This window comes from Vanellus vanellus (genome assembly GCF_965231255.1).
Source record: "Vanellus vanellus genome assembly, chromosome: 3".
Lineage (NCBI taxonomy): Eukaryota > Metazoa > Chordata > Aves > Charadriiformes > Charadriidae > Vanellus > Vanellus vanellus.
Genome location: NC_138907.1, coordinates 78,478,061 through 78,491,187, shown reverse-complemented (window position 1 = coordinate 78,491,187; position 13,127 = coordinate 78,478,061). Strand labels below are relative to the sequence as shown.

The 13,127-nt window shown below is 50.4% G+C and overlaps 1 protein-coding gene across 1 annotated transcript in view; it reads left to right on the top strand.

The window, feature by feature from the left end:
• The first annotated feature begins 725 nt into the window (after positions 1–725).
• The window catches only part of FOXO3 (forkhead box O3), a 97,116-nt gene continuing 84,714 nt past the window's right edge, over positions 726–13,127 (top strand). Inside the window, exon 1 of the mRNA XM_082481810.1 lies at positions 726–2,721. Within this exon, the coding sequence (XP_082337936.1) occupies positions 2,137–2,721 (585 nt within the window). The 5' untranslated portion in view covers positions 726–2,136. The remainder of the gene's footprint in view (positions 2,722–13,127) is intronic.

Here is a 13,127-nt window from a genome sequence, read left to right as displayed (position 1 = left end):
TTAAGTACATCTTCAAGCGAGCTACATCGGAGGGCTTTCTGCCAGGGCATGGCCTCTGAGGAGGAAGGACAGTGGGATTAAATTCACACGTGGACGTGGCTGAACACGCTCCCTGTATCGCCACAGGCGGAATAGAGGTTTTTGAAAAAGGACTAAATTGGACTCCTGATTTGAAGTTTACCAGAACAACTTGCGTGCCAGTAGTTTATGACCGGTGGAAACAAGTCAGAAAAGAAACAGGGCGCTGTGCTGCTGCCGAGACTAGCAGCTGGAGCTGCTTTGATGGTGAAGTACAGGCACCGAGAGCTGCAAGCTGTGCTGCCTCCCAGTCCGGTGGGCCTGACACAGGGAAGAGGTTGGGAAAAACGAGACGGTCGCGTCTGTTCTTGCCTTTTAAAGTCTAGTAAGTGCAGAGAGCCAGGGCTAAGGTAACCCCTGGAAAGAGTTACCGTATGCTTTGAGAGACCTGAGCCAGGCCGCGGGCCGGCGGGGCACGCGGTGCCTCTCCGGAGATAAGGGAAGGCGAGCGGGCAGCTCTGTCCCCGCCGGGTCGTCTCCAAATCCAGCCCAGCCCCGGCGCTCCCGCCCCGTCGGGGCGGCCCCTGCGCGGCACCGCCCGCCCCTCCGCCCGTGGGCGGGCCGTGCCGTGCCGTGCGGTTAGGTTGAGGCTCTCTGCGTGTGTCTATAACTTTGTGTTGCTGCCGGTGGTTGTTAGGAGGAGGAGGAGGAGGGATGTGGAAGTCGGCGGCGAGCAGGGTGACAGGCTGCTCGGGCGGGCTGCGGCGGTGGCGGCAGCAGGCGGGCTGGGCACGGGCGGATCGGTGGCCTCTCGCCGGTTGCTGGCAGAGGGAGCGGGCGGTTCGCCGCTTTCCCTTCCTTCGCCTTTAAAGGGAAGGCTCCTCGGGAGCTGAAGGCGCAGGAGCAGGAGGAGCAGGAACCATGCAGCAGCGCTGCTTCTTCCTCCCGTGAATTCGGATCTCGATTCCTGCCCGTGTGGAGGTGGCTGTTGATTCTTCTCCCCCGCGCCTGCCTCCCCTCCCGATGTGGCTCTCCCTGCCTCTTCTGCCTGCGCTTTTTAAATGACTTGAGTGAAAGGGGGGGGAACTGTCAAGATGGCAGCAGCAGGAGCAAGGAGGTTATGAATGTGGTGTTGATGCTGGAACAAAACCTATTCTCTTTGGCAGCCCTAGGGAGGGCTTAAAGCTTCTGGACCTGTTGGAAGACTGGCGATTTGATTTGTTCCCGTTGTGTTTGCTTTTTCCCTGCGAGAAGGATTTTTTATTTTATTTTATTTTTTCTAAACGACCAGCCCCCAGGGTGGCCTTCTCCCGCCCCCTGCTCCGTCGGCTGTGAGATTTTGGGGTGCTGCTTGCGTGTGGCTCGGGGTGGGGGGGCGGGAGGCACCGCAAAGTGACAGGCTTACGCTAGTATGCAGTTGGATCTATGCTCAGACTTCGGCTGCCTTTAGGGCGTTCTGAAGAAGGAAAAAGTCTTCGGCGTAATCTGAAGGACCCCTCTCCCTGCCCTCCTGCCGAGGGAGGGGGCAAAGGACCACCACCCCCACCCCAAAAAGGCAAGATATCCGCGGAAGCGACGAGGAGCGAGTTCGGAGGCGCCGGGGGCGGGGGTGTGTGTGTGTGTGTGAAGAGGGGGTGTCCTCTCCCGACTGGATACAGCGCGGTTCCCGCTGGAGCTACTTTCTGCATCCGCATGGAGTGAAACATAAACAAACGCGCACACGCACCGCGGGAGCGGCCGCCGCTCCGGCGGCGCGGAGGGCAGCGCCGCGGGCACCCCCGGCCCCGCCCGGCCCCGCGCTGCCGCTCCGGCTCCTAATCTGATTTTTTTTTTTTTTTTCCCTTCCCTCCCTCCTTCCCTCCCTCCCCTTCTCTCTCCCCCCCACCCCCCCTTCCCCGCTCCGGCGTGCGCATCGCCCGCGGCGAGCGGGGCTCGGGGTGCAGCGGAGAGAGCCTGCCACCACCCCTTAGCGGAGAGCGGCATGCCCGCCCGGCGGGCCCCCGCCTGCTAGACTCCCGTCGGCACCGAAGAGGCGGCGGAGGAGGAGCGGGGTCGGCGGCCGCCCGCCCGCCCCGTCGCAGCGCCCCGCCGCCGCAGCTGCCCGCGGGGGAGGCCAAGATGGCAGAGGCATCGCCCCCCGCCCCGCTCTCCCCCCTGGACGTGGAGCTGGACCCCGAGTTCGAGCCGCAGAGCCGCCCCCGCTCCTGCACCTGGCCCCTGCAGAGGCCCGAGCTGCAGGCCAGCCCCGCCAAGCCCGCCGGCGAGCCGCCCGCCGACGCCGCCTCCATGATCCCCGAGGAGGAGGACGACGAGGAGGAGGGGGGCGGCTCGGCCATGGCCGTCGGCAGCGCGGCCCCCGCGGGCGGAGAAGCAGCGGCGGCGACCACCGCCGTCCCGGAGGAGTCGGCTCGGCTGCTGGCTCCGCTGCCCGGAGGCGGCCCGGAGGGGCCGAGTCTCTCTCCGGGGGGAACGGCGGCGGCGAGCGGTGGGGGGCTAAGCGGGGGCCCGGCGGCGGCGGCGCCGAGGAAGTGCTCGTCGCGGCGCAACGCGTGGGGCAACCTCTCCTACGCCGACCTCATCACCCGCGCCATCGAGAGCTCCCCGGAGAAGCGTCTCACCCTCTCCCAGATCTACGACTGGATGGTCCGCTGCGTCCCCTACTTCAAGGACAAGGGCGACAGCAACAGCTCGGCCGGCTGGAAGGTGAGGAAGGGTCCCCGGGGCCGCGGCGGACGCACCGCACCGCCCCGACCTGCGGGCTGCCCGCGGGGGAGGCGGCCGCGGACGGGGAGGGAGGTGGGGGGGTGCCGGAGGCTTTCCCCGACGGCAGCCGGCCGGGCGCTGCTGCTGGCCGTGCTGGGGGTCGCGATGTCGCCTTTGGTTATTTTGTTGGTTTTTGTTTTGGTGTTTTTTTTTTTTTTTTTTTTTTTTTTAAAGGGAGGGGGTAAGAAAAGTTTTGGCTCTTTCCTGTTGCTGTGGGCAAGCGGGGAGGGCTCCTAACTCCGGGAGCGGGGGAGACGCTGGAGTGGAGCTGGCTTCTCTGGTGCACAAGCACATAAGCAGGGAAAGAAAACGAAGGGGAAAAAAAAATTAAGGGTGGGATTTGTTTTTGTTTGGTTTGCTTTGCTTTGGTTTGTTTTTTTTTTTTTTTTTTTTTAAGTTATAGGTACCTTTGGTGTAACTCGTACTGGGAATAAGCAGAGTTGCTTTTATGCAGGGTCAGTCTGAGTCTCAAAGCTCAAATACAGATCAACTCTATTATTTGTGTCAAGAAATACCCCAGTGGTTTCCCACACGTTCCTCAAAGGCAATAGAGGGAAATTCGGGTCTTGACATTTCTTCGTAAAGTTAATCAAAGCGTGGAGTTATTGGCTGCTCAGCCACAGGAACGCTTGGGTTTGCGCTTCCTGCAGTGTCAGTGCATGAGGGCACTGTCAACGGATAAATCCCCTGTATCCGAGCATTTTCTGTCCAGCATTGCGACAGTTAGCAGCTAAGATTACTACCGTTTTAATAAGTAAGGAAAAAAAAAAAAATCTGGTTTTGTGGCTTGTTTACTTAGCGCATGCAAAAGCACGTTGCAGGCAGTCAGGGTTTTGCTCTCCAAGACAGATAAGTCTAATAAGGCCTACCAGGAGCCGGTGCTGCATGTAAAGCACATTTGAAGTGATTTCCAGAACTGCTTTTTTCTCCTTGTTATCCATGGCCATCTATTAGCGTCTGTCGGACACCAAAACGTCACATACTTGCAGCTGTACAGAAATGCAGGTGCTGCTTGACGTCGATACTGTTTGCAGAGGGAAATCCCGGAACGGTTCAGTTGCTGGCAAGGGCCGATGCTGGCAGCATCCGAGACCGAGTTTTTGAATGGATGGCTGAAGGCGAATTTGCCGGGAAGTTTTACTGTGTTACGGAGAAATCAGATTTTCTCTTTGAATCTCTCTGGCTTTGGATCAGGGGATGACTTACAGTACACAAATCGGTCAGAAATACTGCATGGATGAAACATTTCTGGCAGTTTTTGTATTAGCAGCCCTGTCTCATATTTTTGGTGCCTGACTAGGACTTGCTGTAAGGAATTGAAGTGCAGCTGTGTGATTTTTACCTTCCAAATGTAGCACTGTAGAGGATGCATTTCACTGACAGACTTGTCTCAGGCTGGGGAAAATATAAACACAAAGTTTTATCGGTGGCATAGCTAATTCAAGACAAGGCTCTTAAAAACACAGATCCTTTTTACAGTGTTTACCTCCGTATTAGGTGTTGAATTTTGATCTGACTTTACAAGTGCGACACGGAGTGTGGTAAAGGGTTACATCTTCCGATGACAGCCTGTGCCTTCATAAGTTGTTTGGGTTTCCCGCAGAAGCAGTGGCTTTAGATGTCAGCTGCTCTGACAAATCCAGCCTTTTTATCCAATACTTTGAATTTTCAGTAAATTCTCGATACTCGATTCAAAGGAAGACTTACCGAACAATGGCGCTGATACTGTTTCGGCTGAATTTGGTAGCAAAACTCCCATTCGCTTCAGCAGAAGCAGGATCTGGGCCATAACGCAAAGTGCTTACATTGATTAGTATGCTTCATACAGTCACAATTTTTCTGACAATTTATACTGTTAATTTGATATTGATTCCTTTGCTGAGCAGCATTAACTGGTACTTGGAGCTAATTAAAATGTTAAAAACTTGGATCCCTTGAGATTCCTCTGATATAATTTAGTTCAGAAGTTTCTCACAAGCCTTTAAGATGACCTTTCTCGGGAGACGCAGGCACACTGGTAGCAGAAAATTCTGCCTCTTTAATGACTGTGAGCTGTCTCTGGAAGTTAGGGTGAGGCATTCGATCGCCTTAACGGCGGGTGCAGTTGTGCGTAGGTGGTAGGGGCATACTGAAAGGGGCAAAGGAGAGGTCAGGAGCTAATAATTTGCCAGGCATCCGAAACTGCAAAATTTAATGCCTTAGCAAGGCTAGAGTTTCTTCTAATGTATGCATATACATTCAGGAGAGGACTATTTCAGTTTCTTTGGCTGGAACGTAAATTAGTTTGTGCAGAGGCAACACTCTTAAATAGAGACTCCATCTTAGTCTCCCGATGCTAAAATACATTATATGTTATTATCATCTTTGTTTCTCTCACAGGTAATGAATACAACTCTTCAGGAACTAATGTCAGCTTTTCACATCAGACTTATTCAGATTGCTAGTTACACTGAGATTTTAAATGAACAGAAGATACTTCTGTATCAGAAAGCTTTTATCTTAATTTAGAGTATTTTTACACAGCTAAGTTCGTCTTTGAAGGCAGCAAGCCCATTTAACAATATTCTACTCTGGCACTGAGTGAGAAAATTGTCATTTTAAACAAAGGGAAGAAGAGAACTTGGTTTTATTATCTTATGTATTATTATATATGAAATATTAATACCATTTCCAGTGAGATGTGCTGAATACCATAATCCGTAAACATAGCTGGGATTATACTCCTCAAAACAATTATTTTAAGAGCTATAAATTAAAGTTACAACTATAACTTTTTTTTTCTTTTTTCTTTTTCCTTTTTCCTTTCTTTTTTTTCTTTTTTTTCTTTTTTTTTTTTTTTTTTTTGCTTAGGGCATTAAAACAGAAGTGGATATTTCAGATGTGGTTAGGAAGGCATATATTACGCTTCCGCTAATTCAGATAAGGTTTGCCCAATACACTACCACCACCCCCGCCCCCCACCACCCCCCCTCAACAATCTTCTTTGCTTCCCCCTCCCCCTGGCCCCAGTGGGACGTTAGCTAACCTAATACTGCCTGACAGCTAACTAGGGCAGTAGTGTACGGAGCGTGGCCGTAGAGCCGGCACGCTGCGGACACTGCTGTGTCCCACGGGCAGCTTGGTGTCATACAATCCTGTACGCTGCCAGGTCACTGGGAAGGGTTTAGGTGCATGCTTCAATATCCGCCTACTGTTTTGAATACTCATGGAGGGCCGGTATTTATATTTATCATCACTTGGAGGGGGGAGCAAAAGGTCTGAGGGTGAGCTGGTTTCACCCTTGTGACATGCAGCGTGCCTGGCGGCTCTGGCAGGTACTTCCAGAGGGCTCTTCGATGACCAGACCTACCCATCTTTTCAAATTCAGGTATCCGTTACCCTGCCGATGTCCTGCAGTCACAAAACTACTGTGGTGACTTAAAAAATGAGTTTTTCCCCCCAAATATTTAGGATGCAGTAACTCACTTCACTCAATAATCTTGAAACAGAAAACTGAAACAGACACCTTTGTGTCCATGTATATAGTAGAGGCGCCCGGTTTCACTATAGCTTAAATACTTCTGTATCTTTTCCTATAATGTTATTTTGTAATTTCTTGCAGCACTGTCTTGTCTTTTCTACATGAAGAGTACACTAGGGGGACTATTTTCCTCTTTGTCAAGTGGTATGGCAAAACTATGAATCCGGTCCTTTATACACAGATACCAGCAGTTCCCAAATTTAAATGCAGCTGATTGCTTTGATTTGTTTTTTATATCAGAAGCCTATTTGTTTAACACCTGTTGCATTCATCTGCCTCACAAAAGATAAATACTAGCTGCTGGGATATTTACTTTGAAGGGGAGATTTCTTGTAAACTTTGTACGTGGACATTTCATCATTCCTTACTGTATTTTACTGACCAATTTGTACCGAAGGGCTGCAGTCCCTTCCGCGTAGCAAATGCACGAGTCTCTTCTCTAATTATTGAGACTTGAAAAGACTTGAGAAATTTGCCAGCAATGTAGACAGATGTCTAAATCTGTTAGCCAGATGCTGATACACAATATATGTCGGACTTTTTTTATCATCTTTTTGCAAAGGATGTGGGAAGGAAGCAACACCACACTCTGTTCTTCTTATTTCTCCTTCCTCGGACTGGCACACAGCGTCTTTATCAGGAGTGGCAGCATAGAACTGGAGTTTGCATCAGTTTCATTTTTTCCCCCTGCTGTCTTTTTTTTCTTTTCTTTTATTTTCTTTTTATTCTTTTTTTTTTTTCCTTTAAAGGCTCTGTTTCCCAGTTAACTGCTAGCCTGAATATTTTTTCCAGCCTTCTACTATAGTCTCACTTTTTTTTTTTTTCCCCCCAATTTTGAGCTGTCCTTGTTCGTCTGTACAAAAGGGTTTGGGTTGCAAACTGTAGCCTGATTATTTTAAGTTTTGATCTACTGAAGCGAGCACGGGTTTAAGCACGTGAATGGATCCTTGGGACTTCACTGGGATTACTTGTGTGCTTAAACTTACTGCTTAAGCATCTTACCTGATCAAAGCCTTACTATGTTGTGCTTTAACAAAATACTCAGTAACATTTGTAAGTGAATTTTGTGCTGAGATGTGCGGTTCCAGCCCCAAAGTCAAAACCACTGGATAACAAGCTTCTTGCATCAAAGAGGAGTATACTTTAATATCAAAGTAACAAATGACTGTTTAAACTTCCCAGTAGAAACTATATGTAGATATTAGTGAACATTATTATTTTATATCTGTAACGTACATCAAAGATCTCACTTTTCCTCAGCTCACGCAGGCAGGCGACAGCTATTAGAGGAGAGAGAGAGAGACACCGAGTAGCTCTCCCAGAATCATTGACATTGTTTGATCCACAGCGTGACAGTGAGGAGCACCTCCACTGAAGGACTTGTTAAATGCAGATATAAACACATCGCCTCGGTGAATGTCGTCAGCTGCAAAGAGTCACAGGCTCTGATAAACTTAACTTTTGATATGAATGGGAAACCTCCAGTGAAAGATGCAGGATAGTATTGCTGTCAGGTGGACCTGCGTGATAAATACTGGAATTGATGTACCTCAGTTCTTCAGAGGCAGAAGGTTACCGAAAACAGTCATGCAGCATCGGTGTTGTCTGTAGTAGGTTATTAGTGTCAATATTTGAGTGTATTTAAAATAGGAGGCTTGAGAGTCAAGAGGTTGGCTCCTACACTTCCCCGTGTGTTTGAAAGTACATGGTTAATGCTAATAAAAATGAAATCACCTTCGTCTTTTTTATATCCGCTGTATTGTATTGGCTTGAACAAACAGTGTCAGAGACTACCAGGCTGGGGAGCAGAGGCGTCTCAGCGGTCCTGCCCCGGGACCTCCTGCTTCTGCTTGGGTTTGTCCTGGTAAAGCTACCGGTGTCTTACACGTGAGGCCGTTTTGTATTCGGGTCATTTTGGTGGTGCTACACCACTTTGCTGTAATCCTGGGAGATTAGGGGAGGTTGGGCACGTGCTGGTGCATTTAGAAAGGCGAGTGATTAGGGTTAGCCGGGTGGTTTTGTGAAAGCTCTTTGTGCTGACGTGGACAAAGTAGAAACGCGGGGTCGGTGGCGCCCCTTGCAGAGGGCAGGCAGCGCCAGGGGGGTGGGTGTGCAGCCCCCCCACAGCCCCCTGCAGCGGACGGGCTGTTTTCAGCCGGCTTGCGTGGGGTGGATGGGGAGAACAAGCATGAAATCACCCCAGAAAATTTACGGTGGGTGTGCTGGGTCCAAAGGGAGGCCGAAGGGATCGCCTTGGAGGTGAGGGAAAACGGAGGATAAACAGCCAAAGCATTTCTCTAGGTGGCAGCCTCCTAAAGGTGCCCTGCAAGATTTTGGCAGCCGGTTATTTTGCGTGGAAGTATGGAAAATCTTTTGTGAGGATTGTTTCTTATTTGCAATGCAATTATAGTGGGTCTTGGTGTAGTGGCAGCTTGCCAAGGCAGAAACTGAAAGTGTTTCCTAATGCAAGTTGTTACTTAAGACTAAAATCTTTGTGTGTTCTTGTTTCTCTCCCACTTTTTTTTAAAAGCCTTACTACTATTACCTGTGTCACAGAAAACGCGCCCAAGGGCAGGGTTATAAAATGGCAGCGAGAGTTTCTTTTAAAGGCACGAGGCCCTCCGCGTTTTGAGGCAGACCCTCTCTGGAGGGGATGAGCTCTGAGCATCCTCCCACTGCTGTTTCCTTCCCCCCCCAGGAAAAACGGCCATTCCCAAGTTGGTGCTTGGAAAAGGGCCACCAGCCTCGCCGGGTCCCGGGGCAGGAGGTGCATCCAGGTCCTGCAGCACGTAGCAAGCATCCCGATAAAGGCCTGCCTGGTAACACAGCACTCGGGAGCTGCAGGGCTTTTTTTTTTTTTTTTTTGATGTGGCTTGTCTTGGGGCTGACCGTACGTGTATAGCACAGTGGTTCAGGAGCAAAAATAAAGTGTTGAAGTAATGTGCACGGTCATTTAGTTTTCAGTAGTGCTGGCTCAGCACACCGTGAGTTAAGTGAAGATTATGCTTAACCTTTTATTTGCTTTTTTTTTGTGCTTCTGCAAACTTAGGCTGTTCTTTTCTGTTACGATTTCCTGAGCATTGCCACACACTAAGCTTGGAAAATGAGGTGCATTTAGCCAATTTATGGCCTGACATATGTTAATTAACATTAATTACCTGCTTGAATAGTCCATTTAGCACTTATTATTAAAAAGTGGCTTGTCTACAGAAGGGGATTTTCCTTCAGAGTGAGATGTTTTGTTGTAACTTGCTTCAGACAAAGTCAGCATGGGGTATCCCGTGCTTCTCTGAAGGGCTGTACCAGTTTTCTGGTGGTCCAGTTGCGTGGGGGATACCACTGCAGCACTAACAGGCACCGGCTCCTTACCCATCTGTATTTGACATTTATTTGACATCAGCTTGGCTTTCCCAAGCAAACCAGCTTGTTTCCAAGTGGTTTTTGCTAGCGGTGGGTACAGCTCTTGCTCCTCTGATTGAGGCAGCTGGAGGAACAGCCATGCTTCTCAGCTTGCCAGGAACTGCAGGGAGATCTGGAGGCCTGCAGTGATGTGGCCCCAGCCCCTGTTTGGGGTGGAGGAGTAGGAAAAGCTCAGGTGTGCAAGGCTGGAGGGGGCGCGTAGGAGTTGCTGGGGCGCCCTGTGGTGCCCCGCAGGGAGGGCGTCTTCAGCTCTCCAAGGATGATGGACCTTGAGGCTCCCGCAGCCGTTGAGAGCGGGCCACCACTGGAGCGGAGCGTGGTCTCCAACAACAGCAGGTTACGTCTTGCTGTATTCATCAGCTACATTATCCATGCTATCTCCTGGGCAATGTGTTGGGCAAGGGTTGTCAGAGGTCATTGGTCTAAAACCTGTGAGATGAGGGGAGTAAGAAGCAGAGAGCACTCGTTCAGTTTTCAAATACTGATATTTAAAAAAGATTAATTCCATTGCTCAATTCCCCGTCCCCCAATTCCTCGTTCCTGTCTTGTGAGACTCCAAGGACGTTATGTCCTACTTCACCTTCTCCATCCTCCCCTTCATAACATCAGCTGGGGGGGTGGCATGGTGCATGGGGTGCCTCTGTGGGAAATGGAGGGCTGGCTCATAACGGCGCAGGGCGTGTAGCCGCATTTCGGCTGGGGATACAGCGTGGAGGGGATTGGGCTACGAGACTGATGAAGAGCAATTTCAGGGCAGCGTACAGGGTTGGGAACAAGGGAGTGACTGCGTTAGTGCTCTGCCTCATCCTTGTGGTGAAAGAGCGAGGGAGCTGCCTGTCAGCGTGGCTGGAGGAGGAGAGCATCGCTGTGTCGCCATTGCTTTTTGCCAGAGTGGTTCCTCCTGATGCTGCGCGTCTCTGTGAGGTCTGGGAGGAGCCGGTCTTGCCCTGCAAAGCCAGAGTCCTTCCTCTGGGCCACCCCCCTTGCACATTTGCTCAAGGACTGATATGCTCGTAATGCTGCTTTGCTGGGGAATTTGAGGCAGGTCAGGAGTTAACAGTGTTGGTGACTTGTTAATAACTCTGTGTGTGTGTGTCCTACCTGGACTTTGCTTATTGGGGCAATTCTCTTTATCTCTACGCTGGTACCTATTAAAAATAAAGGCTATTTAAATACTTCTACTGATATAAAACACCATTGTAAGTTTTCACTGACAGAGTAATGCCTTTCTGGGGATTTGCACTGGTAAAGAATGCCTTGTGAAAAATCAGCTGTTGTAACAGACTTGTGCTAACGAATTGAATGTATTGCTTGCTTGATCGCAACATGCCATGTACTTAGGAGCTGAATTATGAAGTGCTGGGTTCTCACTTGAACAAGTTTATTTGGCAAGGTATTCTTTTGCTTTTCTTTATTACTTTTCTCCTACTGGTGAAGTTGCCGCTTGCCACGTGTGAAGGGACGTGCGAGGGAGGTGTGCGCCGGGACAGGAGGGCAGAGGCAGCCCGCGGATCCTTGCCGCAGGGCTGGAGGAAGAAGGTCCATTTGAAGCGAGGAGGACAACGGCGTGTGGCACCGACAGCTCGTCCTCAGGGCTTTTCCAGCTTGTGCCTCCGAGTCTCCCAGAGAGTGCTCCCTGCCAGTTTTGGGGGGGAGGCAGGAGGCTGCTGGCGGTGGGTGTGGGGCTCTGCCTGTGCAGTCTCCGGCTGCCGTACGCGAGTGCTGCCAGCGGTCAGGTGTGGCTTTGCCATGGGGTGAGTCACTGGATCGTGCCACTTCTGCATCCCTTCACCCACTGCCCGTGCCGAGGTGAAGGGTGGGTCTGCGCTGACGTCTGCATGCCAAAATCCTGTCCAGAGCTCCGGAATGAGGGCAGGAGGCAGAGGCGCTGCCAAAGGTGCTGTTTTTCTCCGTTGACACCTGCCTCTGAGGCTGCCTTCACACTCCGTGTTGTGCTGTGGGTCTGCCCGGAGGCTGCTCATAACCCAGCCCTCAGCCGTGCAGTGCCTTCAGGCCAGCCCGCCTCCCCATCCCCGGCTTTCCGAGACCTTCGGCTCTCCCTAGGGAACAGCGGAGGCCACAGGGACGGCCAGGACTGACCAGCGGGTGGGATGCAGTCCTAGGAAAAAAGTTTTCGGTGGGTTTGCTGGCTCCCGAGTCGCCTGAGCAGAAAAGGGCAGGTCCGGGGCTGGACGCCAGCGCTTGGACAGGGAGGTGACATTTGCTTATCCTGACCCCAGAGGAGTGGGAGGCAGCAGATAAGTGGGAAGGCTGATGAGGACGGAGAGCGGTCGGCTGGGGGAGGACAGATAGAGGAGCACCCAAACACGTCGGCAGGCGTCTGCTCGGGCTTCGCTCTGCCTCTCGGCTACTGCGACTGCTCGGCCTGAAGCAGTTCGTTAGCGGGAATGAAAACCGGTTTACATGGACGCAGCCCGGTCTGTGATGGTGCAGCTTTCACGGGTAGATGAAGTAAAGAGAGCAGGGTCTGGCTCTGGCCCCTGCTAAAGGGCATTTTAAAGCAGCGGAGTGGGGCTCTCCCGTGGTTCTGCAGCAGCGTGCGTTTGCATTAATGTTAGTAAGGCTCAAGCCAGCAGCACTTAAAATCCTGGTTGCAGCTGAGCCTGGACTTGCGGTGAGGACTGAGCAGGACCAGGGAGTATTAGTAACAGTGTTGTGCTTAAGTAAACAAAGCTTTGTTTAAAAACATATTAATTACCTAATAATATTCTAATACAAACTACCCTCCTAGTCTAGACAGCCAGCACCTCTGACGCTGTAGATGATTTGCCCATATAACTTAGTGTTTTCTCATGCTGTACCATGTTGGTTTCTGCATTTTTTCCAAAATAGGATGAAGAAGAATAAATGTATTTTTCTAAAGAAATCATTTTAGGACACGACTTCCAGGGCCATATTTGTTTTACCTAGAATGTGGACTGAATTATCTTGATATATACGCCAGTTATGTGTCAGTGCTCTTAAAACCTGCTGTATTTGTTTTCTTTTCTCTCTACACTAGCTTTTCAAGCAGCTATTTCATCTCTCCAAAGACACGTTATGACCAAAGCTAGCCCTACTTTCTCACATGAAATTTGCAGTGTAAACATACCTTAAAATGCGAGACTTAATCGAGATCAAAAGTTTCTGACTTAGCGGGTATTTGTGAAGTTAGGCAGTGAACACCTATCTTGTGTCAATATGTTTGCTAGTACTTCATGGAGGATTTATCAGTTTCATATGTAAAGTTCTAGATATGCTTAGTACATAAAATTTGGCGTTTGATAAGTGAGAACAGTGCTCAACAAAGAATGTCTTTGTGTGAGACTCTCACAGGCTCCCACGTTATCACCTTTTTTGCTGATTGATTTTGTGCTGAGAGCAGTGATACAGTTTCCTGAAAGCC